The following is a 26,165-nucleotide window of genomic DNA, read 5'->3' as shown; positions in this document are numbered from 1 at the left end:
TGGAGTTTCTTTTTAGAAGGCAAATAATGAGTTAAACATCATAGTTTCAGAATTTGTCAATTTTAAAACCTCTCCGAGACATTTCTTTAGTAACATCTCAGAAGAAAACAAATAAATTGATGGAAAATTCAAGAAATGGAGGTTACACATCCTGCGTGCATTCTCCAACATCTCTAACCTAGAATGAATAACAGATGAGTCATTAATAGCTGACATGTAGGTAGCCTGCAGGGTATCTACCTATCCCCCCTTTTACCAAGCTGTGCTGTTGAGCAGAGCAAGCTAAATGCCGAGCAACCCATTCTATTCTCGTGCTGCATAGCAACGCAGCTTGATAAAAATGGGGGTATGTTTGCACTTCTGAAAACATTTATCCATTAATTTTATATGAGTCTACATTTATTAATTTGTCTACAACTTCTTCAGAAAAAGATACTGTCTGAGAAATGGCAGATTTAACAACCCTTCCAAACAATTATTTTGTCTCCAAATAGCTTTCAAAGTTATTTCTTTTGGATCCTCTTCTTTAGCAGTCTTTTCAGAAAGTTTAGATAATTGAATAGACACAGGAATCTTTGTCAATGAAACTGAAGTAGCAGAATAAACTTAAGAATGCTGAAGAGTAAGGGAAACCTCATGGGAAACCCCTGCAATAAGAAAATGAGGTGGAAGAGGTAGAGTTTTATCTGGTGAACTAAGAGAAGCTTCAAAGGAAGACAGTCCCTGGAGTCCAGTTGTTGTTCCTTTTACAGATATTGAAGTTGCAAGAATCATATCCAGAGGACCGGAGTTGAAACTTTTGGCTTCACCACTCCTTTACGTTTCCCCATATCCACAGAAAAAAAAAAAATAAGACCCTCCAAAAAGGATCACCATGGGCTCCAAGCTTCATGGAGCTCCAAGGGGCTCCCAAAGGGCAGGGTGTGCCCCTTAAAGCATGTTCCCTTTGACTATGCCCTGCAGCCATGCCAGGGACACGCCACCAAAATAGCCCCGAGGAAAGGCCCCAATGTAGAATAAGGGCTATCCAACCTGGTGCCTGCTGGAATTAGGCACCAGAACCTTGGGTCTCTCTTTATCGGCTTCCTCCCACTTTTAGGTATGAGCACTAATAGGGACTCGCCACTAAAATAGCCCTGAGGAAAGGCCCCAATGAAGAATAAGGGCTATACAACCCCGTGCCTGCTGGAATTAGGCACCAGAACCTCAGGTCTCTCTTATCGGGCTTCCTGCTCTCAGATAGGAGCACTAAATCCAATGATTTCTTCTTTCCCAGTCTGCCCGCAGAGGCTTGCCCTGAGGAAAGGCCCCAATGTAAAATAAGGGCTGTCCAACCCGGCGCATACTGGAATTAGGTACCAGAACTTCAGGTCTCTCTTATTGACTTCTCGCTTTCAGGTAGGAGCGCTAACTTCTTCCCCAGTCTGCTCACAGGAGCACACTAGCAAAATAGCCCTGAGGAAAGGCCCCAATGTAAAATAAGGGCTGTCCAACCCAATGCTTGCTGGAATTAGGCACTGGAACCTTGGATCTCTCTTATCGGCTTCCTCCCACTCTCAGGTAGGAGTGCTACCACCAACTATTTCTTCTTCCCCCAATGTCAGCCTCTTCAATGTATTTTGCAGATTATTTGCATTCAAATATTGCTAAATCAAAGCAGTTTTATTATTGGAAAGTATGAGCCAGGTTCACAACTTTAGAGCAATCTTTTTCTATTTCTAAGTCCTGAGACATTATTTTCTATTTCTCACAGTTGACAGGATTTTTAAAGACAGCATACAGAAGAGGATAGCATATATATATATATATATATATATATATATATATATATATATATATATATATACACACACACACACTTACAAAAAGCTGAATTGCTAGATGATCAAAGGGTGAAAGGGGCATCAAATTTTTTGTTTCAGTCTTCACTAAGGAAGAGGTGGGAAAGATACCCTTGCCAGAAATGGTGTTTAATGGTGATAAGTCAGAGGAACTCGAACAAATCTCTATAAACCATGAAAATGTAATGGGGAAATTTTTGAAACTAAAGCTTATCAAATCATATGGACCAGATGGTACATAAGAATAGCTATAATGGGTCAGACCAATGGTCTATCTAGCCCAGTATCCTGTTTCCAGCAGTGGCCAATCCAGGTCACAAGTGCCTAGCAGAAACCCAAATAGTAGCAACATTCCATGCTACCGATCCTAGAGCAAGCAGAATATGGACTTTTCCTCCAGGAATTTGTCCAAACTTTTTTAAACCCAGCTAAGCTAGCTGCTGTTACCATATTCTCTGGCAATGAGTTCCAGAACTTAGCTATCCTTTCAGTGAAAAAATAGTTCTTCCTATTTTGTTTAAAAGTATTTCCATGTAATTTCATTGAGTATCCCCTGGTCTTTGTACTTTTTGAGAAAGTGAAAAATCAATTCACTTTTACCTGTTCTAGACCACTCAGGATTTTGAAGACCTCAATCAAATTCCCCCCTCAGCTGCCTCTTTTCCAAGCTGAAGAGCCCTAACCGCTTTAGCCTCTCTTCATATTTTGAATATTGACCCTAATCTTTTTGGCAAAGAATGTTTTCATATCATTTGATTTTGTCTGTGGTGTGTGATGGTGGAGGGTAATTTTCGATATGACATCTAAGTTTGAGTTTAGACATTTTGGGATGTGTGTCCAAAAATCAGATAGAGAAAATGACCATTTTCAAAACCGCAAAGCATCTATCTTGTTTTTTCAAAAATTACCATTTCTAGATGTGTGTGCCCTTAGTGCATCTATCTTGTTTGACTATTTTCAAAAAAACAAAATGTCCAAATGAAAAACACACAAAACAAGCCATTTGGATGTAGGATGGGTCTAATATTTGTAGTAGACAGGCCAACAAACATGCCAGCAGAGCAGCGAGGCATCCTAAGGGGCACAGCAGTGAACTTCTTATAAGGGGTCCAAGGAACCCTGTAAAATGCTCTGATGTTTTAAACATTAACAAATCAGCAGCAACTCCATTTCATTCATGAGTTTAAAAATTCCAAATAAGTTTCCTTTGTGCATACTGTGGCGGGGCTGGGGACCACCAACTTGACAGAGGACCCAACCTTCCACTACAGGCATTAAGGACCAGTGCTTTCTGGAGTGACCACAATGAAATGGCTACTTGTGCTGAAAAAGGGCACAGTTTACCAGCTGAGCAAAGTTCAAAGCATTTATTCTGCCAGTCAACAGTTCACTGGAACTTCCTTAGCAAATTATAACTGTTCCCTTCTTGGCATATCTCCCAAATATAGTTTATACAGTTGCTTAAACAAAATCACAAAAATAGTCCACAAAAGTCCTGCTAAGATGCAGCAATAATCCAAGCATGTTCACATAGCAAGTCTTTTCCTTCAAGTCAAACTTTATGGCACAAAGTCTCTGGAGCTTCACATTCTACCACTTGGACTCAGGGTCAGCCCTAGGGCTGCCCTACATGTCTCTTGACAGTTTCTTCTTTTGTGCCCTTTAAAATTCATGAGTTCTCCCACAACTGCCTGCGCAACATATACACCACACTGACCTATCTCTCTACTTGGGTCAGTGGGAGGAGAATTCCCATCATCCATATGATTAAGATGACTTAATACCTCCTGAGGACTCCCTTATATTATAGGCTTCAGTTATGTCAGGGTTTCCCCAATACTAGAGGTAGCTAACAAACTCTAGTTCCAAATACCTTTTATCCCATCCCCCCTTTAGTCAGTCATATCTTTCTAACAGCTTGCAGGGACTGGGTTCCTAGCACAAGCTTTCACTGGCACACTCATTCCATTCCAATCACTTTAGCTGAACACCCTGATCACTTTATTTTTAGTCTTAAGGACCATCTGCTGTGGTACAGCTTTTAGCAAACTTTACACACTATGTATTACTCACGCACACTTTCTGCAGGCACTTTCCAGATCCATAGCAGTCTCACTCTGTAACATCAGGGAAACTTTCTTCCACTTTTATAGGAATTTCCATAGTAAGGAACTTCTCATCTGAATAAGAGGACATATAATCATCTGGCTCCCCTTTAGGGTAAACCTGCTCCTGCAGCCATTCTCCCCTGGCTCGGTGCTGCCCTGGAACTTCCTTCCAGACAGTTTTACTGTTCCTCTGAACCAGGCTTCCTTGTGGTAGAAGCACAGGAGCTCTGCTCTGCTTCTGATGTTCTGAGCTTCCTCCGGAATTTCCTCCCCTCTGGGTTCTGCCTGCCTGATTGGAATCCCAGGTGTTCCTAATCTCATACTGGGACACCTGCTGAGCATGCCCTCTCTGGGAACCAGTATGCTGTGTCTTTAGCACAGCATTTCTTTCTGTCCCACCATCTCCTTTAACCCTTTCTTTGTCAGCAAGCTCTGCCTGTGGTCTAAGCTTTAAGTTAGTAGCTTTCTCATCCATAATAATAAAACCCTCCCTCGGCGACACTACAAGGGTGAAGCCAGTGATGACCTGGCCTATTAAAGGGGGGGGGGCAGACCGCCCCAGGTGGAAGCATGAGGTGGTTATTCCCGGCCTTGGGGTCATGGTCTGAGAACTTCCAGGTGGGGGAGAACAGCAGGCAGGAGGTTTAATCGTGGCTCTGCAATGATTACCTCGGGGGCTCCTGGCAGCACTGAAGATGAGGCAGCAGGGCCCGGAAGAGCAGAAGAGGGTCCAGGGAACGAGTTAGAAGACAGCGGACCCCAGCTAGGTAGGTAGGTAGGAGAGAGAGTACACGGATGAGGTGAGCCGCCACCACCACCTTAGCGAGCGAGGGCTAAAGAAGTCTGCCCCCCCTCCCCGAAGAAAGTGGAAGTGCGTGCTGGGGCTCAGTTTGGTTCACCATGGCCCAACAGTTCACGAGCTTCCTGCGGAGCAGCATCAGGCAGCGATCCAACACCAAGGGTGAGCGAACGGGGTCCGGAGGGGAGACGGAACGTGTTTTCCCGTTATGTAGCTGGGCAGTTGTGTGCGGGCAGCTGGCCATAGCTGAACTGAGGAAAGGGCAAGGGATCCCTTAGCTGGCACAGCTGGAAGGTGGCTTCAGTGAGGGTATGTGCAGGGAGAGAGACAGAAAGAAAGATAGACGGGGGCAGGGAGACAGAAAGAGAGAAAAAAAAAGATTAGATGGGGCAGGGAGAGAGACAGAAAGAAAGATAGACAGCGAGAGGGAGAGAGATAGAAAGATAGACAGCTGGGGGAGAAGAACAGAAAGAAAGGAAGTAAGAGACAGAGGCAGGGAGACAGAAAGAAAGAAAGATAGACATCTATTCTAGCAGCCGTTAATGTAACGGGCTTAAACACTAGTACAGTCAAACCTCGGTTTGCGAGTAACCCTGTTTGCAAGAGTTTTGCAAGACGAGCAAAACACTCAGCAAACCTTTGACTCGCAAACCGAGTGTTGACTCGATTTGCGAGCACCCCCCCCCCAATAACCGGCATCGCTTTCCCCCGCTCGCAAAAGCCCCCTCGCCCCACCCGGCACCCCCCCCCCCGCCAGTACAACTTAAATTTACCCACCTCCCCGTCTAGCACCAGCACCTGCACGCAGGCACAGCTTGTGTGCCTAGAAAATCTTCTGGCTTCGGTTCATAGTCAAAGCGCGCCTTTGTCCCGGCGCGCTTTTGACCTGACACCTCCGGCTTCTGCCTGCCTGCCTTGAGCCGATTCTCGGCGAGAGGGAGAATAGAAGTCCTTGAGCATGCGCAGATCCATGCTCAAGGCAGGCAGGCAGAAGCCGGAGGTGTCAGGTCAAAAGCGCGCCGGGACAAAGGCGTGCTTTGACTATGAACTGAAGCTGGAAGATCTTCTAGGCACACGAGTTGTGCCTGCATGCCTGTGCTAGACTGGGAGGTGGGTAAATTTAAGTTGTACTGGCGGGGGGGGGGGGAGCGGTTGGAGCGAGGGGGAGTGATGCCGGTTATCGGGGATGGGAACGTATCAAAGCGAGTTTCCATTATTTCCTATGGGGAAACTCGCTTTGATAAACGAGCATTTTGGATTACGAGCATGCTCCTGGAACAGATTATGCTCGTAATCCAAGGTACCACTGTACCTTGGAATCTGAACGCCCCAGAACTCGAACGCCTTGGAATCCGAACTGGTTTTTTTCTTAATTTTTGCCCCGGAATCCGAACGCTGCTTTGGAATCCGAACTGCAAGCGGTGCTCAGCCCAAAGTCTCCCCTCTGACGCAGCGTCCTGTTTCTGCCTGGGAGGGAAACTTTGGGCTGAGCGCCGCTTGCAGTTGCTGTTGCCAATCTTGTTGCTTGTGCCGGTAGGGGTCCCGATCTTGCTGTCTGTGCTGGTGTGGGTCCTGATCTTGATAACTTTGCCGGTCTTGCTCTCTGAGTTTGTGGGACCAAGGAACGGATTAATCCAATTTCTATTATTTTCAATGGGAAAAATTGTCTTGGAACTCGAACGGGGTTCTGGAACGGATTAAGTTCGGATTCCAAGGTACCACTCTAGGGATAACAGGGAATGCTTGTAGGAATCCTGATGTTCACTGCAGGATCCTTCTCTAGTGAATTCTTCTGGGGCTGGCAACAGGTTTGCTGAACTTATTTAACTCCTTAGTAACAGGTACAGCGCTAGTGACGGGGTTCTCTCCCTATGACAATACCTTGATAGGAATGAACCTGTGAGCGTGTTGAGTTGACAACAGTGAGTGAGTACTAGCACCAATGATGAATACTGAATAGTTTAAGTAGCACTCCTTTTTTAGCCCTAGGATTTCAACTTTATATGATTAAAGTTATGTTACTTGATTTGTTTATTCAGGTTTTTCTGTTCAACATGCAACGATTTTTATTTATTTGTTTTCTAGCTCGTTCTCCCCAATAAACTCAGAATGGGTTACAGGTTAACAAACATAGTATGTAGTCAAATAGGTTACGAACATCCTTATTGAAAAAGACACACACTTACCTTTTCATTGAATAGTTGTGTATATGAATTATCACTTGGTATATAGTGGCATCAGGGCTGGTCCAATCATTAGGCAGGACTAAGCATTTGCCTAGAGAAGCAGTTTCTGGGAGGGACGAGTGCTAAAGAATAGTTGCACTTAACTGAAACAATAGGTTCTAACTACTACACAATATTAAAGAACTAACAGGGAGGATTTTTTCATACAGCACATTTACCCAGGGAGAGTGTGGCGCAATGGTTAAAGCTACAGCCTCGGCACCCTGAGGTTGTGGGTTCAAACCCTCGCTGCTCCTTGTGACCCTGGGCAAGTCACTTAATCCCCCCATTGCCCCAGGTACGTTAGATAGATTGTGAGCCCGCTGGGATAGACAGGGAAAAATGCTTGAGTACCTGAATAAATTCATGTAAACCGTTCTGAGCTCCCTTGGGAGAACAGTATAGAAAATAGAATAAATTATTGGAGGGGTGATGTTGGATGATGATGATGGGGGCCAAGGGGCCTGAAAGTTAATTGGAGTTGGGGGGGATACAAGGGCATCTAATATCCTTGTACCAGGCCGGCTTTTCATAGTATAAAAACCTAGGTTTTTGTTTGCCCAGTTTAGAATTGGAGGGGGGCTAAAATGGATATATTAATGGTATGTTTGATCCCTGAGAATCAGGTGTACACTTTTCTACACAATCTGCACTGTCTGAGAAGTACCTTCTGCTTCTATTCCTTTCTCTCCTCTCTTCTACCTTCCAAAGTATTTAGATCAATGCTGTCTTGTTAAAATGTTTATTTTATTTTTATTTTTCCTCTAACTCTACTTTTCACTTCTCTATTACCCTCCAGGTACTTTAGTTAGATTGTGAGCCTTCGGGACAGTAAGGGAATTTTTCAAGTACCTTTCTTATTTCTAATCTTAATGTATATTTTCTGTAAACCGCTTAGAACCTAACGGATGTAGCGGTATATAAGAAATAAATTACATTACATTACATTACATTATCTGTTTCTGTGTCTTCTCCATAGTCATCTGCAGAGGGAGCAATAAGTTCCATTTACTGTGCCGTCTCTGAGGAGGTGTCGGGGATCACTGGGAAATATTTCACAAGCGACTGCACCCTTACTCTACCCAGCCCAGAGGCCAGAGACCTAGCAATGGCAAGAAAACTGTGGGATGTGTGTGAAGAACTAACAGGACTCGGCAGTACCAAAGACAAATGAACTGCAGAATAACAGATTATTATGTAATACAACTTAACTGCTTCCATCCACAGGAAACGGGAGATTTGGGGCCAACGGAATTCAAGCCATACAACTTAACTGTATTTTGACAAGTTCATATCTATAGAAATTTATTTTAAAACCAGTGGGTCTAGGTGTAAATGGAACGAGTTATACAAATGTTGCAATTATTTCATGTTGTGATCATCAGAAAATCAATAGAATGTGTTGTTCTGAAATAGAAAATTCATTATTCCTAAGAGTTTTTATTTGCCATTATTTCTCTTAAGTCTGCAATCATTTTCTGTTCATATGAAAGTCCGTAGTATAAAATGTAAAGATCAGAATTGAGACATTCAGGTCAGGATGTGCTCAGTCCCAGCAGTAGGAATGCAAAAGCATTTGCTGGTACGTACAGCATAAGCAGCCAATTTGGAAATATACATGTAGATAAAATAGATAGCATGAACTGACAAATTTCATGTGGAAGTTGCCACTTTGCAGCTTCCATCTGTAAATGCTGCCACTTCCATACATAGCTGCTTCATTTTATAAACCTACACATTTAAGAGCTGCCAATTAAGGATACGGGGTGGAGGGGTTAGTTATCAACCTAGGCTACTCTTAAAACAGATACTAGAAGCAGTAGGCATAACCAGAAGGGCCTACGTGTGGCTTCTGGGATTCCTTCAATCCAGGAAATATTGGGTTAAAACTTTGACTAGGCTTCCAATCTCCTGTGATGTTCTGTAGGGCTCATTATTGTACATAATGTTCAACCTATATCTGGCTCTCTCAGTTGCATCCAAAATAGGCATAGTTATGTGGACGATATCACTATCCTTCTACCAGTTGAAAGCTCACTAACCAAAGTAACAAAAAAAAAAAATACAAGATATTAGTGCTGCCCAATTCAGGAAAAAAATTTTGATTTGATTCAGCCTATTGAATTGATTTTTTTGACTCGATTCGATTTTCCTGCCCAATTGGGTGGTTTTTTCCAAATATCCTGGTAGGTTTATTTTATAGCATCTTCACCCCCTTTGCCCTCTCCTACCCACACTGGTCCTGTGGTGTAAACAAAATAAACAAAAAATACTTTTCCTCTCACTGTTAAATCCTAGCTCACGTTTGCAGTGTAACACCAGCTCTGGAAGGATACACATTTAAAACTTGACATATTGTAATCACAAAACAGAAAATAAAATTATTTTTTCTACCTTTTGTTGTCTGGTCATTTTTCAAATCATGTTGATCTGGTTGTCTTCTAATCAGGCTCTCCTTTCTTCTTTCTCTGTACTAAACCATCCATCTTCCATCTCTGTCCTCCCCTTCTGTTTCCCTTTCCTCCCCCGGAGGTCTAGCATCTTTCCATTTGTTCATCTCCATCCCCCTGCAGCAATGGACCCCACCATCCACAGATCCACCATCTCTCCTTTTCTCAACTACCCTTTCATCCAGCATCTCTCTTATGTCCCTGTTCTCCTCTCCAGTACTGTCCCCCTTGTGTCCCTGTTCCTATGCTCCCTCCATGCCCAGCATCTTATCTCTCCCCATATCCAGCTTCTTCTTTCTCTCTTCCTTACCTCCTGTATCCCCTTCCCCAGGTACAGGCTTTCTCCTACTATCTCTCCTGCCATCCTGCACCCTGCCCACCTACTTTGAAGCAGTATCTGTCTCTCTTGTACCCTTCCCCTTGTTGTCTTGCATTTCTCTCTCCCTCTCTCCATTAGTCTAGCACCTCTCCTCTGCTTTCCTCACCCTCTTTTTGGTTTGGTCTCTCTTCCCTTCACTTCACCCCAGGTCTGGTATCTCCCCTCCCCTCTCTTTCTCCTTCCTCCTCCTCCCTCTGCACAGGCCTGCTCCACCCTAACCAAATTAACCCCCTGCGGATGGTCACACACAGGGGAAGAATCTCAAAACTTTGCGGGTGGGTCTCAACCGTTATTGTAATGATTTCAAAAAGGTGAGTTATTTTCAAAAACCACGCATGCACATGAGGTTGGCGGAGAGTAGTGGAGGATCACTAAATTTACATGAGATGAGTCGCTGGTGATAGCGATTGGCACATGTGTAGAACGCACCATGAAAGAGGCATAAATGTGTGCATGTGCCGGGAAATGCAACGCTGTAAGCACCACATATCATGAGCATGACTTATTGGAGCATAATAGGCGTACCAGCACTATTGAATGAAAGAGAAGGGAGGGGGAGGGGAGATGCAAATGTCGACTTTCAAATACAATAATTCATGTAAATCTTGAAATTTGTTTTTTATGTCAAACTTTATCATGACACTGGAGCTCAAATCAACTTTTCAATTATGTACAGTTCTATATAAGAATTTTTTAAAATATATATTTCTTTTATATATAAATATTTATATATATTTTTGTATGGACTTTCAGAATGCAGCCGGACATTATAAGTTACGGGTCGCTATCATCTTCTTCAGTCCAAAATTTTATTTTTTTGTTAAATAGTTTTTCTTTTAATCCATCTTACTTAGTATAACCTATTATAAAAGAGTAGAGTGCCACTTTGCACCCCTATACTCTGAATAATAATAATAAATACTTTATTTTGTATACCGCCATACCCAGGGAGTTCTAGGTGGTTCACATCAATTAAGTAAAGTTACAAACAATGAAGTCATTGGGGTTAACAGTTTAGGAATGTACAGTGTGACATTTCCGCTCCCAGAGTCGGTCATGTCAGAGTAAAACCCCATAGTAAACCCTTTGACCAAGACCAGAGACTGACTGAGAATGATCAGGCAGGAGATCCTGAAAGCAGAGCTGCCTATCCTGAGCCATCTGAGCCTGAGCAGGAGCTAAAATACAGGTTAGCTCCATGTCCCAGAAAAAAATCCAGCTCCCGAGGTTTAATCAGGCTCCCAGTTGTATTCTGCCCAGCAACCTGGGGGGAGCCAAAGAGCACGAAAGCTAGGAACTCAGACACCTAGAACAGGGAGTGGCACAAACATTCTTAAACAGCTCTCCAAGAAGGTAAGGCAGGCTGCACATGAGGACCTGGCAGAGAAGGTTCTCTGGGCCAGGCAAAGGCCAGTCCTCGCACAGGAGCCTATGGAATGGGAGGATTCCATTGCCCAAGAGTCAGCAGAACAGTTGGGGGCTCCAGAAAGTATGGACACAGCTGAAGAGAATGTGCCTGAAGCTGAAAACGTAGAAGATATGGATGTGAGCTTGGTAGTCTCTCACTAAAGACAGGAGGTACTGTTCTCTATCAGGATACGTGTGTTGGATTGTTGCTGAAAGACTATTTGTTTTCTGTTGCTGAAGAAGTTTTGGTTCTTCTGTGGAACTGGGCTGAGAGCAGTGCTGCAGCAGCATTAATTGAGTTGCTACACCTCAGCTGTGCACAAGCCAGGGAAGGCTGAAGGAAGTTTGCCTTTCAGCTTGTGTAGTATTGTCTGTGTTAGCTGCTAAACTCCATGGGACTTTCAGGATTGGGGTAGGATCCCCGAAGATCTAAGGATTGGGATTCTGTGGGAGCTTGTTAAAGCTATTTAATAAAGGGGAACCAGCAATTCTGTTGCCCAACAGTGCGAAGGACTGGAGAGTAGCTATTGCTGGAATGACAAGAGCCTGCAGTAATGCCTTACTTTTCTTTTCATGTTTGAAGTTTGTTTTGTAATGTGAAATATAAGTGCCTGGTGAAGAAACAGGATTATATGCTTGAAAGTCCAGGACTCAAGAATATTCTTGAGGACTTTTCCTTTTTGGAACTTTTTTTTTCTCTTGCTGAGCGTGTGGTTCAGTGTTGGGGAAGCCGCTAGAACCTTTATTGTGGACTTCTATGGACTTACCTAATATAAGAACTGCTGTTCTTCCACTAAACTGTTTTGGGAGGATAGAAACCTTTTTCCTTTGGAGCAAAAGGAAGAGTGCTAGTGCTTCCTTGGTTTTCTATTTTTGGTTTTTGTGACAAATTAAACCTTGGACATTTTTGATTTGACTTGACTCTCCCTGTTGTTTATTGTAGCGAGGCCCAGAGTATTGGGCCACCAGTGAGGTCTTCCACTTTGGGAGCCACGCCAGGGTCGTGCTGCTGCCTGTTGGTGGTCCTCCACAAGCTTCCAGGGACCCCAGCAGGTGACAACAGGTCATTGAAGTTGACAGGAATATACAAGAGTGGTCAATAGGACGGTAATGTTTGTTTACAGGAAAATACAGGTCATTGAAGTTAACAGGTTAGGAGAGTACAATAAGGAGTAGGTGGAGATTCACGTGCATTGAAGGGAGTTGAAGAGGGTGAGTTAAGGGTTCTGTCCGTGGAATAAGTGTGTTTTGAGTTTTTTTCTGAAGTCAAGGTAGGTGGGGGCGTGCAATTGCATGTGTAATTTCAAATTCACTCCCCCCCCTCCCCCTAACACACACACACAAATTTTCTAGTTAGGTGCCTACATCGGTGCACCTAGCCAATGTAGGCACCTAACTTACTTGATTAATAGGTTTAATCTGCACCAATAATTGGCATTTAACAACACATAATCAACTTTACTTGAAGGTAATTGAATGTTAGGCACACAACTTGGTAGGTGCAATTTTATAAAAGTTATGCACCTTGTCCAAAGCACTTCGTGAGGGTTTTTCTTGCGTTATGTGCATGATTATAGAATATGGGCAGATGTGCCCCTAACTTAGGTGCAGGCATTGAGGCCAAGAAAGCCCTGGCATAAATACAGTACACTTGAAAGGGTTCATAGTCAGTCACGCGTGAGACACCAGCGTGCTGACAATGGGCAGACAATTCAGCGCAAGACACCAGCGTGCCACAGGAAAACTTAGTTTTAAAGAGCTCCGAAGTGGGGTATGAGTTGGGAACCTCCCCACATTTTACTGCATAGTGTTTGCGCTGCTGTTGGGGGGGGGGGGTTGGAACCCTCCATTATAGAGAAAACAGAATTTTTTCCAATTTTTTTCGGGAAAAGTTCCATTTTCTCTGTAATGTGGGGGGTTGCACACTCATCCCCCACACCCCCCAACGGCAGTATGAACAGTATGCAGTAAAGTGGGGGTTCCCCCTCCTCACCCCACCGTCGGAGCTCTTTAAAACTAAGTTTTCCCACGGCGCGCTTGTGTTTTGTGCTGAACTGTCAGTGCTCGATTGTTGGCGCGCTGGTGTCTGGCATACGATTGTCCTGTCACCCTTAAAAGTTAGGATGCTTAGGTGGCACTAATTGTGATTCTATACAGTGCCCCTTTTATACAATCGCACTTAGCGCCGCACTGGTTGGCACTAATTTTTAAAGTGACGCATATAAAATTGGGGCTTCAGTATTTAAAAAAATTGTTGATGAACCAGAAATGTAGAAGCTTTCGATTCACATTTAAACTCATAACATGTAGATGGTACTTTTCTAACTTATTTCTGCATGTAAAGCAGTGCTTTACCTCCAAGCAGGTGCCTCTATAAACATACCTCTATTATATGAAGAACATCTAGTAAGTTACAGCTATACTCTCTCGAGGAACGCAGAGAGAGGGGAGACATGATAGAGACGTTCAAATATGTTACTGGCCATATTGAGGTAGAAGAAGACATCTTTTTCCTTACAAGACCTACGGCAACAAGAGGGCATCTGTTAAAAATCAAGGGTGGGAGATTTCATGATGACACTAGGAAGTATTTCTTCACCAAAAGGATGGTTGATCGTTGGAATGATCTTCCACTTCAGGTAATTGAGGCCAGCAACGTGCTCAATTAAAAAAAAAAAAAAATGGGTTAAGCATGTGGGTTCACTTCGAGGAAGTGCTTAGGGGGGAGGGTTCTTAAGAGTGGCTTTTCTGCCATCATGTTCTATGTTTCTGTGTTTCACATGCTGAAGAGGAATTTATTGGGCAGGGATGCTGAATGGCATGCACTTGTGTGCAGACCTTGAGTTGTCAAACACACGTTTTGTCTCACCAAACCTACTCGCACAAATTAGCAGCTATACACACGTGCAGGTCATTTGCCTGAGAAAAGTTTCAAACTTAAAGTACACAGGTAAAAAGTACACCGCAAACTTTATACCAATGCGGACAACGTGGTTAATACAAAACAAAAGAACTTCTAAAAATAGTCCTATTATTTTTTTAAATTCATAGTCACATTTTGAAGTTGTAATGCAAATATTTTGGCCGTGTATTTATTTTTTCAGGTGTAGTATCTTGGGTTTTTAAGGTGCCATTTAAAAAGGGTACTTTTGTGCTCATAATTACAAGAATAATATTACTTGCTATAATCTGAATAGTCTTTTTGGATGTTTGGAGGCTGGCCAAGGTATCCCAGTATAGACTGATGGCACCAAATGCAGTTCGTGCATGAGACCCTATAACACTCTTCCAGTAAATCCTCTGTTATTCTATGACTGGCCCCAAAAGAGCACTGTCAATGCACTACCTAACCTCTGCTGCAGTCCTTTTATCTTAACATAGTAACATAGTAGATGACGGCAGATAAAGACCTGAATGGTCCATCCAGTCTGCCCAACCTGAATCAATTTAAATTCTTTTTTTTTTTTCTTAGCTATTTCTGGACAAGAATCCAAAGCTCTACGCGGTACTGTGCTTGGGTTCCAACTACTGAAGTCTCCATCAAAGCTCACTGCAGCCCATCTACACCCTCCCATCCATTGAAGCCCTCCCCAGCCCATCCTTAACCAAACGGCCATAGACATATACAGACCGTGCAAGTCTGCCCAGTACTGGCCTTGGTCCTTCAATATTTACTATTATATTCTGATTCTAGATCCTAATAAAGAAGCAGCAGGCTATGGGACCCATCACAGACCATCAATCTTTTCTACTGCCAGGCAATGTCAATATCAAGGTTCTTTTGTTTCACTGTTCTTAAGAATTCATCATAATCCCTTCGGTGGATGTCTGGACAGCGCGCTAGATTCATGGTGCCCAGTTGGTTGTCAGCACTCAGAAGCAGGTGGATGGTGCTGCTGGATACTCGGCTCTCACATAGGGAGATCTGTTTCAGCCTGAATAAAGCCACAGCTGGCGGTTCTAGCGCTGTCTGGAATACTCGATCCAGAGACACAGGCAGAGAAATGAGGGACAAAGTCTCCAAGACAGGAGAGGCTTTAAGCAGACATGCTAGTGTGGCCTCTAGAATAGTTGCTTGTTGGGGTGGTAAAGGGCCAGAAGCTTCAGAAATTATCAGGCTGAAACTTCTCAAGAATGAGAAAGTCTGGTGGATCAGCTGGAGATCCCAGTTTTGTGGCTCTTCCTCCACATCTCCATTGCCTATCCTCAAAGGCTCTGAGATGGGGTTAAAGAGGCCCTGGAAGACTCTGAGGTTTGGACATAAGTTCAGGATGGCACAGAATGAGAATTCTTCATTAAGGAAGAAGTCGCTAAGAGAGAGCAGCTGCAGTTGAGACCCTAACCCTTCCAGGACAGGAATAATTTTTCCTAGGGGCCTCCCCTTGGGGCCTGTGCAATGTATAGTGAGATTAGTGAGGTGCTTCCATGACACGCTACACCAGCCTGCCACAGGACAGTCAGTGAGAAAAATGGTCACTTCTTTAACATCTCTACAAAGGGTGGAGAGCATACTCAAAAATTGTTCCTCTACCTCATTCACACGTCTCAGGTGTAGAGTGATCTGAGACATATAATCTTTGATACCAGTGCTCATTCTCATCTTGGCAAGCTCTTCCAGCGAAGGAAATCCTGCCACATTTTTGATCCCTTCAAAATTATAGCTGTGGATCAAACAGAGGGCCTCCATGACATATTTACTGTCCAAGAACTCCAGGCTAGGGACAGCCAACAGCACAAAGGCAATGACTCTAACAAAGTTCTCTACTTGGAATCTGGGCTCATTCCCAAAGACCACCAGGACCCGGAGCTTGGAGCAACAGAATGTTCTTTGCGTTGTATCATAGACCAGGTGAAGAAGAGACTCCACTGATAAATTCTTACAATTAGAGATGTCCAGCTCTCTCAGCACTGTGCAGGAGGAGCCAACAGCAGAAAGCACCTGGGTGTTTGACTGAGTCTCTGAGAGCACTAGTTTGAGCAGCCGTGGCAAGCACTCTAGAAGATCCACCAGAGCAGCCGAAGAGACACGATTACAGCCATGAAGGTCCAGGAAAGTCAGGTTCTGTCAGAAGAAAGTACAATAAGACATTTATAATAAATTACAAAACACTCAGATGTGGTATGGTAAGTGAACTATGCTCATGTGTATTTTTGTATTTATTATACCACATTTTCAAACAGATCAAAGAAGTTTACAGACTAAAATTTATTGTGTAAGAAAAGAACACTACCACAGAATGAAAATGAAAAACATTTGTTCAATTAAAAAAATTGCAATAATTCAAAACAAGGATAGCAAAAGGTGCAGTGACATATAAAGGCAGAAACACAAGCTATAAGGAGGTAAAAATGAACTCATTAATACCATGAGACTGATAGTTCTTTTCTCCAAGTTTCCTGAGCTATACTAAGATTTTCTTTTTTTTTGGATAGCAGTTCAGAGTATTTTGGTGGGGTGTGGAGATTTCCTGATTCCAGACAGGGGAGACTATTATTGGGGGGTTTGGCTCCCGTCTGTCCGGCCAACTACAGAAAGGTACGGGGAAGGGGGGTGGGGGTGTCGTGGGGGTCGGCCAGGGGGGTCGCGGGTCGGCTGGGGGGGCGGTCGGAGGTTCTTGGGTGGGGCGGTCGTTGGGGGGAGGGGGGTTTGCGTCGAGGGCAGGAGGGCCTGGGATCCCTCCTGCCCGTAATGTAGTGCGGGGTGGGGGTAGGGGGTCGCCGTGGCCAGGAGGGTTTGGGCTCCCTCCTGGCCCGAACAACTAGCGGGGGGGGGGGGTCGCCAGGGCCAGGAGGACTTGGGCTCCCTCCTGGCCCGATATTGTCGGGGAATCGGCGGGGCAAGAGGGCTTGGGCTCCTTTTTGCCCCGATCGTGTCGGGGAGTCGGAGGGGCAAGAGGGCTTGAGCTCCCTCTTGCCTCGATCGTATCGGAGGTGCCGCGGTTGGCTAGGGCAAGAGGGCTTGAGCTCCCTCTTGCCCCGATCGTGTCGGGGAGTCGGCGGTCCTTCGGGGTGGGGGTGCGGGTGCGTGTGAACGGTCCTGCGGGGGGTGAATCGGACGTCGGGGGGGGGGGAACTATGTAAAAAAAAATTTGTACAACGCGCTCACGCGTATACCGCGCAAGGGTATGCACGGTTTTAAAAAACACGTATAACGCGCGTGTTATATGCGTGAAAATACGGTAAGCCAGCAAAGGTAAGGGGAAGGAAGGGAGGGATGGAGCTGCTGGACCACGACGGGAGGGGTTGCTAGACCAGGTGAAGGGGGTGGCAAGGAACAGACTCTGTACACTTTGGTGGGGCATATATGTGGAGGTGGGGGCGGGGACCGAGCTCACGGTAACAGGACAGGGATGAGCTCACGGGGATGGGGCAGAGACGGGAACAAATTTTTTCCCCGTGTCATTCTCTACTTCTGACCTCAGAATCTGAGCTCTGCAGCCAGAGATGTATCTAAGCTGGGAGCCTCTGCAGCACCAAAAAGCATCACGATTGGATTAAAAAATAAATAAATTAAAAAAGAAAAATAAACATGAGCAGAACAGACAAGCTTCTACCATCTTGCCACCAGGATGCACTAGGAAGGGGAAGGCCTGTCATTTTGAAGAGTGGATATCCTTCCTGCCAATCTTCATTAGGAAAGTATGAGAGAAGTTGGGGGTTCTGGGCAGCGGTGGCTGAGGAAGGAGGGAGTGGGATTCCCTCCTGCCAATCTTGAAAAAAAAAGTACAAGGGCTGGGAGGTGGCATGGGGGGGAGGGGTACTTGGTGATCAGTGGGAGATAGGGATTTTTTTTAATGGTTGTCAGGGCCTTTATCAGCAGAGTGGGCTGTTAGAGCTTACTTTCCTGTCAGTGCTGAGCCAATCAGCATTCAGGCACTGATAGGAAAGTAAGAGTATGACAGCTCAGACCCTGCCAGTAAAGTTTGCACAGGAAACATCATATTTCTCTGCTAATGAGATCTTTGTAATGTATTAGCATAGGATTCTTTGTGGCTACTACCAACGATCGTAGCAGCCACGGAGAACCCTTCTATGCTTCAGCAGGAGAGTTTCCTTGCAAGTAAGACTCTTTAAAACCAGTCTTACTTGCAAGGAAAGCTTTTGTGCATCAAGGACATAGTAATAACATTTTTAGGTATATTAGAAGCAAGAAGACAGTAAAAGAATCAGTTGGATCACTAGATGACTGCGGGCCGGATTCTCAAAACTCACCAGTAAAATCCGACAGGTCACTGTAGTGCCAAACCCAATGCCCAATGAACCTATTTTTTAGATTAATTTATTCCTGAAGTACTCCTGTGCTTAAGAAGATTTGACCTCATGTGTGAATGGAAATTATTATGAACATTTGTGGAGTTTTTTTGAGACCGATGATTGTGATTAGCCCCATTTTGCATGACTTTGGTTGTGATGAAGTATGTGGGTGTATTGTTTCTGCGGTCTCTTTTTCTCCACTTTTTTTTGCATGTTGTAGTTGCCTTATTATAGGGGTCCATACTGTTGAAGTTCTTTTGTTGACACACGCATCTTCAATCCATGCGCAAATTTCAGTGCACATTTTTCAGCGCCATATAAAGAATCTAGGGGTTAGTGATTTTTTTTTTTTTTTCTTATGTCCCAGTAGAACATTTAAAATGTGAAGAGTTTCAGGACAAAACAAAAATGGATTCCCCTAATAATTTACCATTTATTCACTGTGGGAGGGGAAGGGTATAGAGACCCTATGATGAATGCTTGCACACAACTTTATAGTAGGCATGTTCAGGGGAGGAATTCAGGTAGAGCAGTGTTCAATTCAAGGCACGGGGCCAGTGGCAACCCCCAGAGACCTCGGAAGCAACCCCCATTGTATTTCTAGTTTCTTTTTCTCCTACTTTGCCTTTCTACCTAGGTTCAGGATAGAAAAGAGAAAATGGATGGGGCAAGAACCACATGCTTGAAGGACAATACATTTCTCGATAGAAAAAAAAGAGAACACATTTAGAAATGATCACAAACTTGGGACGGATGTCATTGACACATAGGGCTCCTTTTACGAAGGTGCGCTAGCATTTTTAGAGCACGCACCGGATTAGAGCGTGCTATAGCATGTGCTAGCTAAAAATCTACCACCTGCTCAAAAGGAGGCGGAAGCGGCTAGCGTGTGCGGCAATTTAGCGTGCGCTATTCCGTGCGTTAAGGCCCTAGTGCACCTTCGTAAAAGAAGCCCATAGGGTCAGCAGTGTCGTGGCCTCCCATGGGAAGATATCTGGCGGCTCTCCTTCAGCTGATTAGACTCCAAAATGGCCCCTGCTTAAAAATTAATGAAGTCCACTGAGGTAGAGGGTGTGCAGACTTGAAATTTATGCACATACTTTCTAAATTCAATACGCAAATGTGCTCCACTAATTCAATTTAGAGAGCCCACTCTCAATGGAAGAAAAAGCCTTAGGTTTTCTTTAGATAGGGCATAAAAGCTCAAACTTCCTCCACCAACATCATCGGCTAAAAAACTTCCAGAGAGAATGTGCCAATTACCACATTCTACTTGCAGGACTGAACTCGCTATTGGCACATTCTCTCTGTAACTTTTCCCCTTTTTCCCTAATGTACCTAGTTAGTGATGTAACCCCTTAAGTTCTAACATTGTATGTCATAAATTTTTGTTTTTCAAAAATTTGTTAAGAAGTTTTGTTTTTAATACTGTCTGTTATCATATATGATATTTTAATTGTATATCGCTTAGAAAGTGTTATAGGCGATTTATCAAATAAAATTGAACTTGAACTAAAGAAAACCTGAGGCTTTTTCTTCCGTTGAGAGTGGGCTCTCGAAATTGAATTAGTAGAGCACATTTGCGTATTGAATATTGATTACCCACTAACACCAAGATTTTGGTTTAGTTTTGCACATACTTTCTAAAATACATGTACTTTACAAGCTAATATTTATACCTGCTCCTGAGCAAGCATAAATGTCTGTGATTTAAGTCTAGCTATTTCTGCAAGTTTATTCAAGCAAGTGCTTTGAAAAGAAACATAGGTGCCTATGTCTTTATAAAATAAGCTAAAAATGGATGCATTCTATACCTTCACGTGATGTTATAAATGACCCTTTTATTGATTAGGATTTATTTATTACCTTTTTAAAGCAATTCACCCAAGGCAGTGACTAGCAATTGTAAGCTGGACATAGGGAATTTACAGCGCAGTACCTGAAGATAAACTGCTTTGGTTGTACCACAGAAAGACAATATATTTAATCCCTGACCCTTTAATTGGATCCTTGCTTACCTTACACCTCACTGTAATGAGCTGTGTTATGGCGTTGCTGACCAGGCCTGGGCATGGTCTCAGGCTCAACTCAGTCAAGTGAGGCACCAGCAAAAGGTGAAGCATAGCTCGAGTCAGGCGCCGGCTCTCTCCCAGAAGACTGAGTAACTCTTGCACGAGGACCCCAGCTGTAGGAAAGAGGAATGACTGGTAACTTACAGTGAGATTCTTAATCCCTCAGTCTTAGAAGCTCAAGTGTACACTCTTTGTAAGCAATCATACTGTAGAGAAAATCCAGAGGCCTCGATGACGGGGAGAACAATCCAGACACAAGAGTCGTCAGGAAAAGATGTCAACCGTACAGCAGTGGGCAATCCAAAGCAAACTTTATTTTGTCAGCAGCATAGACTTGACACTGACAGTGTTTCGGCAATTCTGCCTTTGTCAAAAGTCTCTCGCCAAAATAAATGTGTGTGGTTCCTTAGTTTGCAATTCACATTCGCCAGTTTTGAAGGAAGAAAATCCCCTGGAAGCACTGCACATGATAATGTCGCAAGTGACACTGTCAGTGTAGAATCTACACTGCTGACAAAATAAAGTTTGCTTCGGTTGACATCTTTTCCTCATGACTCTTGTGTCTGAAGCAATCATACTGTGCCAGTTTACTAAGGTCTATTGTTATTAAACAGATAGACTTATAAGCTGGCTCTCATTCCAGAATTTATATTTACTACTTGTGATTCACATCTTGCCTCTTCTTTCTTATGGTGTGTTGAATCTAAAGCCCCAATTCCACATAACCCACTCCTTTATTGCACATATGTAGTTCTCGAGTAGTCAGTTTGAAGGATTGGAAGATCAGACAAGAATGTAGAGAAGCCATGTTACCCAGTTTCAGGCTGCAGATTTTGGGACAGTCCTGGATACAGCCTACCCTGGTACATTATGGTACTTCCAGCAAAGATTTTATTGAGCAGGAGCAGGCACTACAAATCCCACAATACTTTGGGATGTAAGTTCAAAATCAGGGCTATCCCAAAATCATCAGCCTGGAACTGGGCATTTTGGCATTCTGGGAATTGGAAGAAGTAAGCAAAAGCATTTCATCATGATAACCAAGGCTTTTCTCCCTTTTGCCACTTGCTTATCAGAAACAAATGATCTCAGCACCCTCTAGAAACTAGTGCTGTCCAATTCACAATTCAAATCGATTCACCAAATTCAGTTTGGCTGAATCGATTTGTTTTTAAAATAAATTGAATTCACCTAGTCAGACACTAGGGGGGGGCGACAGTCCACCCTGGGTCCAGACCATAAAGGGGTGATCTCGGGGTTGGCATCCAAACTTCTTCCCCTTTTGACAGCAGCAATCTTCACCTTGCATTGGGCCTTCCTCTCTGCTGGGTCCTGCCTTTGTGGAAACAGGAAGTAGGTGGGACCAGCAGAGAGGAAGGCCCGATGCTGGCAGAGCAGTGAGTTGTAAAGGCTGCCACCGATGAGAGAGATCCCTGCCATGTGCCCCCCCCCCCTTTACACCACTTCAGCACTCGCCACCACCCATATACCTCTTGACATGTTCACTGGCGCGAGCAGTATCTTCCACCTGCTACTTGCGCTGGCCTTGGCTCCCTTCTGACATTATGTCCTGGTACCGCAACCTGGAAGTGATGTCAGAAGGGAGCCGAGGCCAGCGCAAGCATCAAGTGGAATATGCTGCTCGCACCAGTGAACATTTAAAGAGGTATGTGGGAGAGGGCAGAGAGGAGGAGGTGCCGGTGCCCACTGCAAAGACAGCACCCGGGGCAGTCTGCCCCCCCTTTACTAAGTCACTGATGCCAGAGCATGGAAGGGGAGAAATGGGAGGGAGAGCAGAAAGATGTCAGGAGATGGGGTGAGGGAAGGGGACCGATTCCAGATCCTGGGGTGAGCTGTAGAAAAGGGGAGAAAGAGGGGTGCAGGCCACATGGGGTAGAGGGGGTGCTAAAGGGGAGAGAGATCCTGGATTGGGGGCTTGAACTGGAGGTGAAGGGAGAGAGGGTGCTGAACCTACAGAGAGAAGAAGAGAGAAGGAAAGGGAAGGTACAGAGATGGAAGATGGATAATGAGCATGGAGAAAGAAAAAAATGTCAAACAGGCAGGAGACCCTGGCGAGCAAGTTAACAGAAGAGAAACATAAATCAGAACCTGGGACCAACATGATTTGAATAATAAAATGACGTGACAACAAAATGTAGAAAAAAATCATTTTATTTTGGGATTACAATAGGTCAGATTTGAAATGTGTATCATGCCAGAGCTGATGTTACACAGCGAGCACGAGCTATAAGACCTAACAGTGTTTGTTTGTTTACAGATGATAGCTCTGGTGTGGTGTTGCAGAAGGCAAAAGGGGATGTGGTGAAGAGGCTGCAAAATAAACCTACCAGCTAATTTTAAGGCTATTATCAAAGAAAGCAAACTGAATCGTTATCAAATTGAAAAAAAAAAAATTGATTCAATTGGCATAATCGAATAGCACAGTTACTTACCGTAACAGGTGTTATCCAGGGACAGCAGGCATATATTCTCACATGTGGGTGACGTCATCTACGGAGCCCCGATGCGGAAGCATTTTCAAGCAAACTTGATTGAAGATTTAAGTTTGCTCTGCTGCTCCACGCATGCGTGCCTTCCTGCTCCACTAGGGGGTGCACCCCCTCGTGGTCTCCAGTTCACTTAACTAGCCAAGAAGCCAACCTCGGGGAGGTGGGCGGGTTGTGAGAATATATGCCTGCTGTCCCTGGATAACACCTGTTACGGTAAGTAACTGTGCTTTATCCCAGGACAAGCAGGCATGATATTCTCACATGTGGGTGACCTCCAAGCTAACTGAAAAGGGATGGAGGGAAGTTGGCAATTTAAGCAAATAGATTTCGCAGTACCGATTGGCCGAACCGGCCATCGTTTCTGGACAGTGATTCCAGGCAGTAGTGGGAGGTGAAGGTATGAACCGAAGACCACGTGGCAGCCTTGCAGATTTCCTCGATAGGTGTGGACCTGAGGAACGCTACGGAGGCTGCCATCGCTCGGACCTTGTGTCCTGTTACTCGACCATGCAGCGCGAGACCAGCCTGAGCGTACCAAAAGGTGATGCAATCGGCCAACCAGTTGGACAAGGTGCGCTTGGAAACTGAGTGGCCTAACCGGTTTGGGTCGAAGGACAAAAACAGTTGTGGGACTTTCCGGTGTGACTGAGTGCGTTGGAGGTAAAAGGCCAACGCTCTCTTGCAGTCAAGAGTGTGGAGCGCCACTTCTCCGGGGTGAGACTGGGGCTTGGGGAAAAACACAGGTAAGACGATGGACTGATTGAGATGGAAATCAGACACTACTTTAGGTAAGAACTTTGGATGGGTGCGGAGTACCACCTTATCATGGTGGAATACCGTGAAGGGTGGGTCCGCTACCAGAGCTTGTAGCTCACTAATCCGCCGGGCGGACGTGAGCGCGAGTAGGAAAATTACCTTCCAAGTGAGGAATTTTGGATGGCATTTGTCTAGGGGCTCGAATGGAGGTTTCATTAGTTGAGCCAGAACCACGTTAAGGTCCCAAACCACCGGGGGAGGTTTGAGAGGAGGGTGGACGTTCAGCAGGCCCTTCATGAAGCGAGAGACTAAGGGATGGAGCGAGAGGGCTTTCCCTTCCAGGGGCTGATGAAAGGCCGCAATCGCACTGAGGTGTACTCGAATGGAGTTGGTCTTTAGGCCGGAATGAGATAATTGAAGTAAATAGTCAAGAACCAGGGGGACGGGGACCGACACTGGGTCCTGGCTGTGGGCGGAGCACCAGGTTGAGAATCTGGTCCACTTTTGGGAGTAGCAGGTTCTCGTCGAGGTTTTTCTAGAGGCCTCCAATATCTCCTTGACTGATTGAGACACGGGGAGAGCAGTCAGGGGGAGAGAAACCAAGCATTCAGATGAAGAGATTGAAGATTGGGATGTAACAGTGAACCCTGACCCTGTGATAGTAGAGAGGTAAACAGAGGCAGAGGCAGTGGATCTCTGACACTGAGTTGAAGTAGGAGGGAAAACCACGGCTGGCGTGGCCAGCGAGGGGCGATCAGGATCAGGGTGGCTTGTACTGTTTTCAGGTGGACAAGCGTCCGCAGTATCAGAGGGAACGGCGGGAACGCGTACAGGAACCTTCCCTCCCAGTCGAGGAGGAAGGCGTCGGCCTCGAGCCGGTCTGGGGTGTGTATCCGGGAGCAGAAGAGAGGCAGCTTGTGGTTGTGAGGGGATGCGAACAGATCTATTTGAGGCGTCCCCCACCTTTCGAACACCCATCGTAGGGTCTGAGAGTGTAGTGACCACTCGTGTGGCTGGAGGAGGCGGCTGAGTTTGTCCGCCAGACAGTTTTGTTCTCCTTGTATGTACACCGCTCGAAGGAAGGTGTTGTTGGAGATTGCCCATTTCCAGAGGCGCAGGGCTTCCCGACAAAGGGACCAAGACCCTGTCCCCCCCTGTTTGTTTACGTAGTACATCGCTACCTGGTTGTCGGTTCGGATGAGAACCACTCGGTCTTGGAGCAGATGTTGGAAGGCTACAGCTGCGAGATAGATGGCCCGAAGCTCTAGCACGTTGATGTGGCAGCGACGGTCTTGTGCTGACCACATCCCTTGGGTGCGTAGGCCGTCTAGATGGGCTCCCCAAGCGTACTCCGACGAGTCCGTGGTGAGTACCTTGCTGTGGGGTGGGGTGAGGAAGAGCAAACCTTTGGAAAGATTTGAAGAGTCGGCCCACCAGCGGAGCGATCGTTGCAATGAAGGAGTCACTGTCACGGGACGGTCAATCGGGTCCCGGTCTTGACGCCATTGAGATGCCAGGGTCCATTGAGGGATTCTCAGATGGAGGCGGGCGAAGGGTGTGACATGGACGGTGGAGGCCATGTGGCCCAGGAGAGTCATCATCTGTCGAGCTGATACCGAGGTCAGCAGGGAGATCCTTCGACTCAGACTTACTAACGCCTCTAGGCGCGGAGGGGGGAGGAAGGAACAGAGGCGAACCGTGTCCAGCGTGGCCCCGATGAACTGTAGGGACTGTGAGGGGCGTAGTTGGGATTTTGGGAAGTTTATTTCGAACCCCAGACTTTGTAGGTAGGTAATAGTCTGTTGGGTCGCTGAGATAACCCCTTCCCTGGATGGGGCTTTGATTAGCCAGTCGTCCAGGTAGGGGAATACCTGGAGGCCCTGGGAGCGTAAGGTTGCTGCGACCACCACGAGGCACTTGGTGAAGACCCGAGGTGATGATGCAAGGCCGAAGGGGAGGACTCGGTATTGTAGGTGCCAGTCCCCTACCTGAAAACGCAAGAACTTGCGGTGAGCGGGGTGTACTGGGACATGTGTGTACGCCTCCTTGAGATCGAGGGAGCAGAGCCAGTCGCCCTCGTCGATCAGGGGGTAGAGTGTCGGTAGGGAGAGCATCCGAAATTTTTCCCGTACCAGGAATTTGTTGAGGCATCTCGAGTCTAGTATTGGGCGAAGGTCTCCCGTTTTTTTCGGTACCAGGAAGTAACGGGAGTAGAAGCCCTTCCCCCGTTGGTCGGGGGGAACCTCCTCCACTGCTCTCAGGCGAAGCAGGTCTCGAGCTTCGGAGAGGAGTAGGGGTAGCTGAGTCCGGTTGGGAGGGCAATTCCTTGGGGGGTTGTCCGGAGGAATGGCCCGAAAGTTGAGA

At 45.5% G+C, this 26,165-nt stretch overlaps 2 protein-coding genes across 6 annotated transcripts in view; one reads left to right on the top strand and one right to left on the bottom strand.

The window, feature by feature from the left end:
- The window catches only part of LOC117364784 (retinol dehydrogenase 11-like), a 90,035-nt gene extending 80,963 nt beyond the window's left edge, over window positions 1-9,072 (top strand). For both annotated transcript variants that reach the window (XM_033954412.1, XM_033954403.1), the window contains one exon: window positions 7,953-9,072. In XM_033954412.1, the coding sequence (XP_033810303.1) occupies window positions 7,953-8,147 (195 nt within the window). In that variant the 3' untranslated portion in view covers window positions 8,148-9,072. The remainder of the gene's footprint in view (window positions 1-7,952) is intronic.
- A 5,729-nt stretch (window positions 9,073-14,801) lies between these two features.
- Window positions 14,802-26,165, bottom strand: part of LOC117364766 — a 39,458-nt gene continuing 28,094 nt past the window's right edge. For all 4 annotated transcript variants that reach the window (XM_033954390.1, XM_033954374.1, XM_033954382.1 and 1 more), the window contains 2 exons: window positions 20,482-20,648; window positions 14,802-16,271 (listed from right to left, as the gene is read on the bottom strand). In XM_033954390.1, the coding sequence (XP_033810281.1) occupies window positions 14,958-16,271; window positions 20,482-20,648 (1,481 nt within the window). In that variant the 3' untranslated portion in view covers window positions 14,802-14,957. The remainder of the gene's footprint in view (window positions 16,272-20,481; window positions 20,649-26,165) is intronic.

Source organism: Geotrypetes seraphini, chromosome 1 (genome assembly GCF_902459505.1).
Source record: "Geotrypetes seraphini chromosome 1, aGeoSer1.1, whole genome shotgun sequence".
Lineage (NCBI taxonomy): Eukaryota > Metazoa > Chordata > Amphibia > Gymnophiona > Dermophiidae > Geotrypetes > Geotrypetes seraphini.
This window is presented reverse-complemented; position numbering and strand designations above follow the sequence as displayed.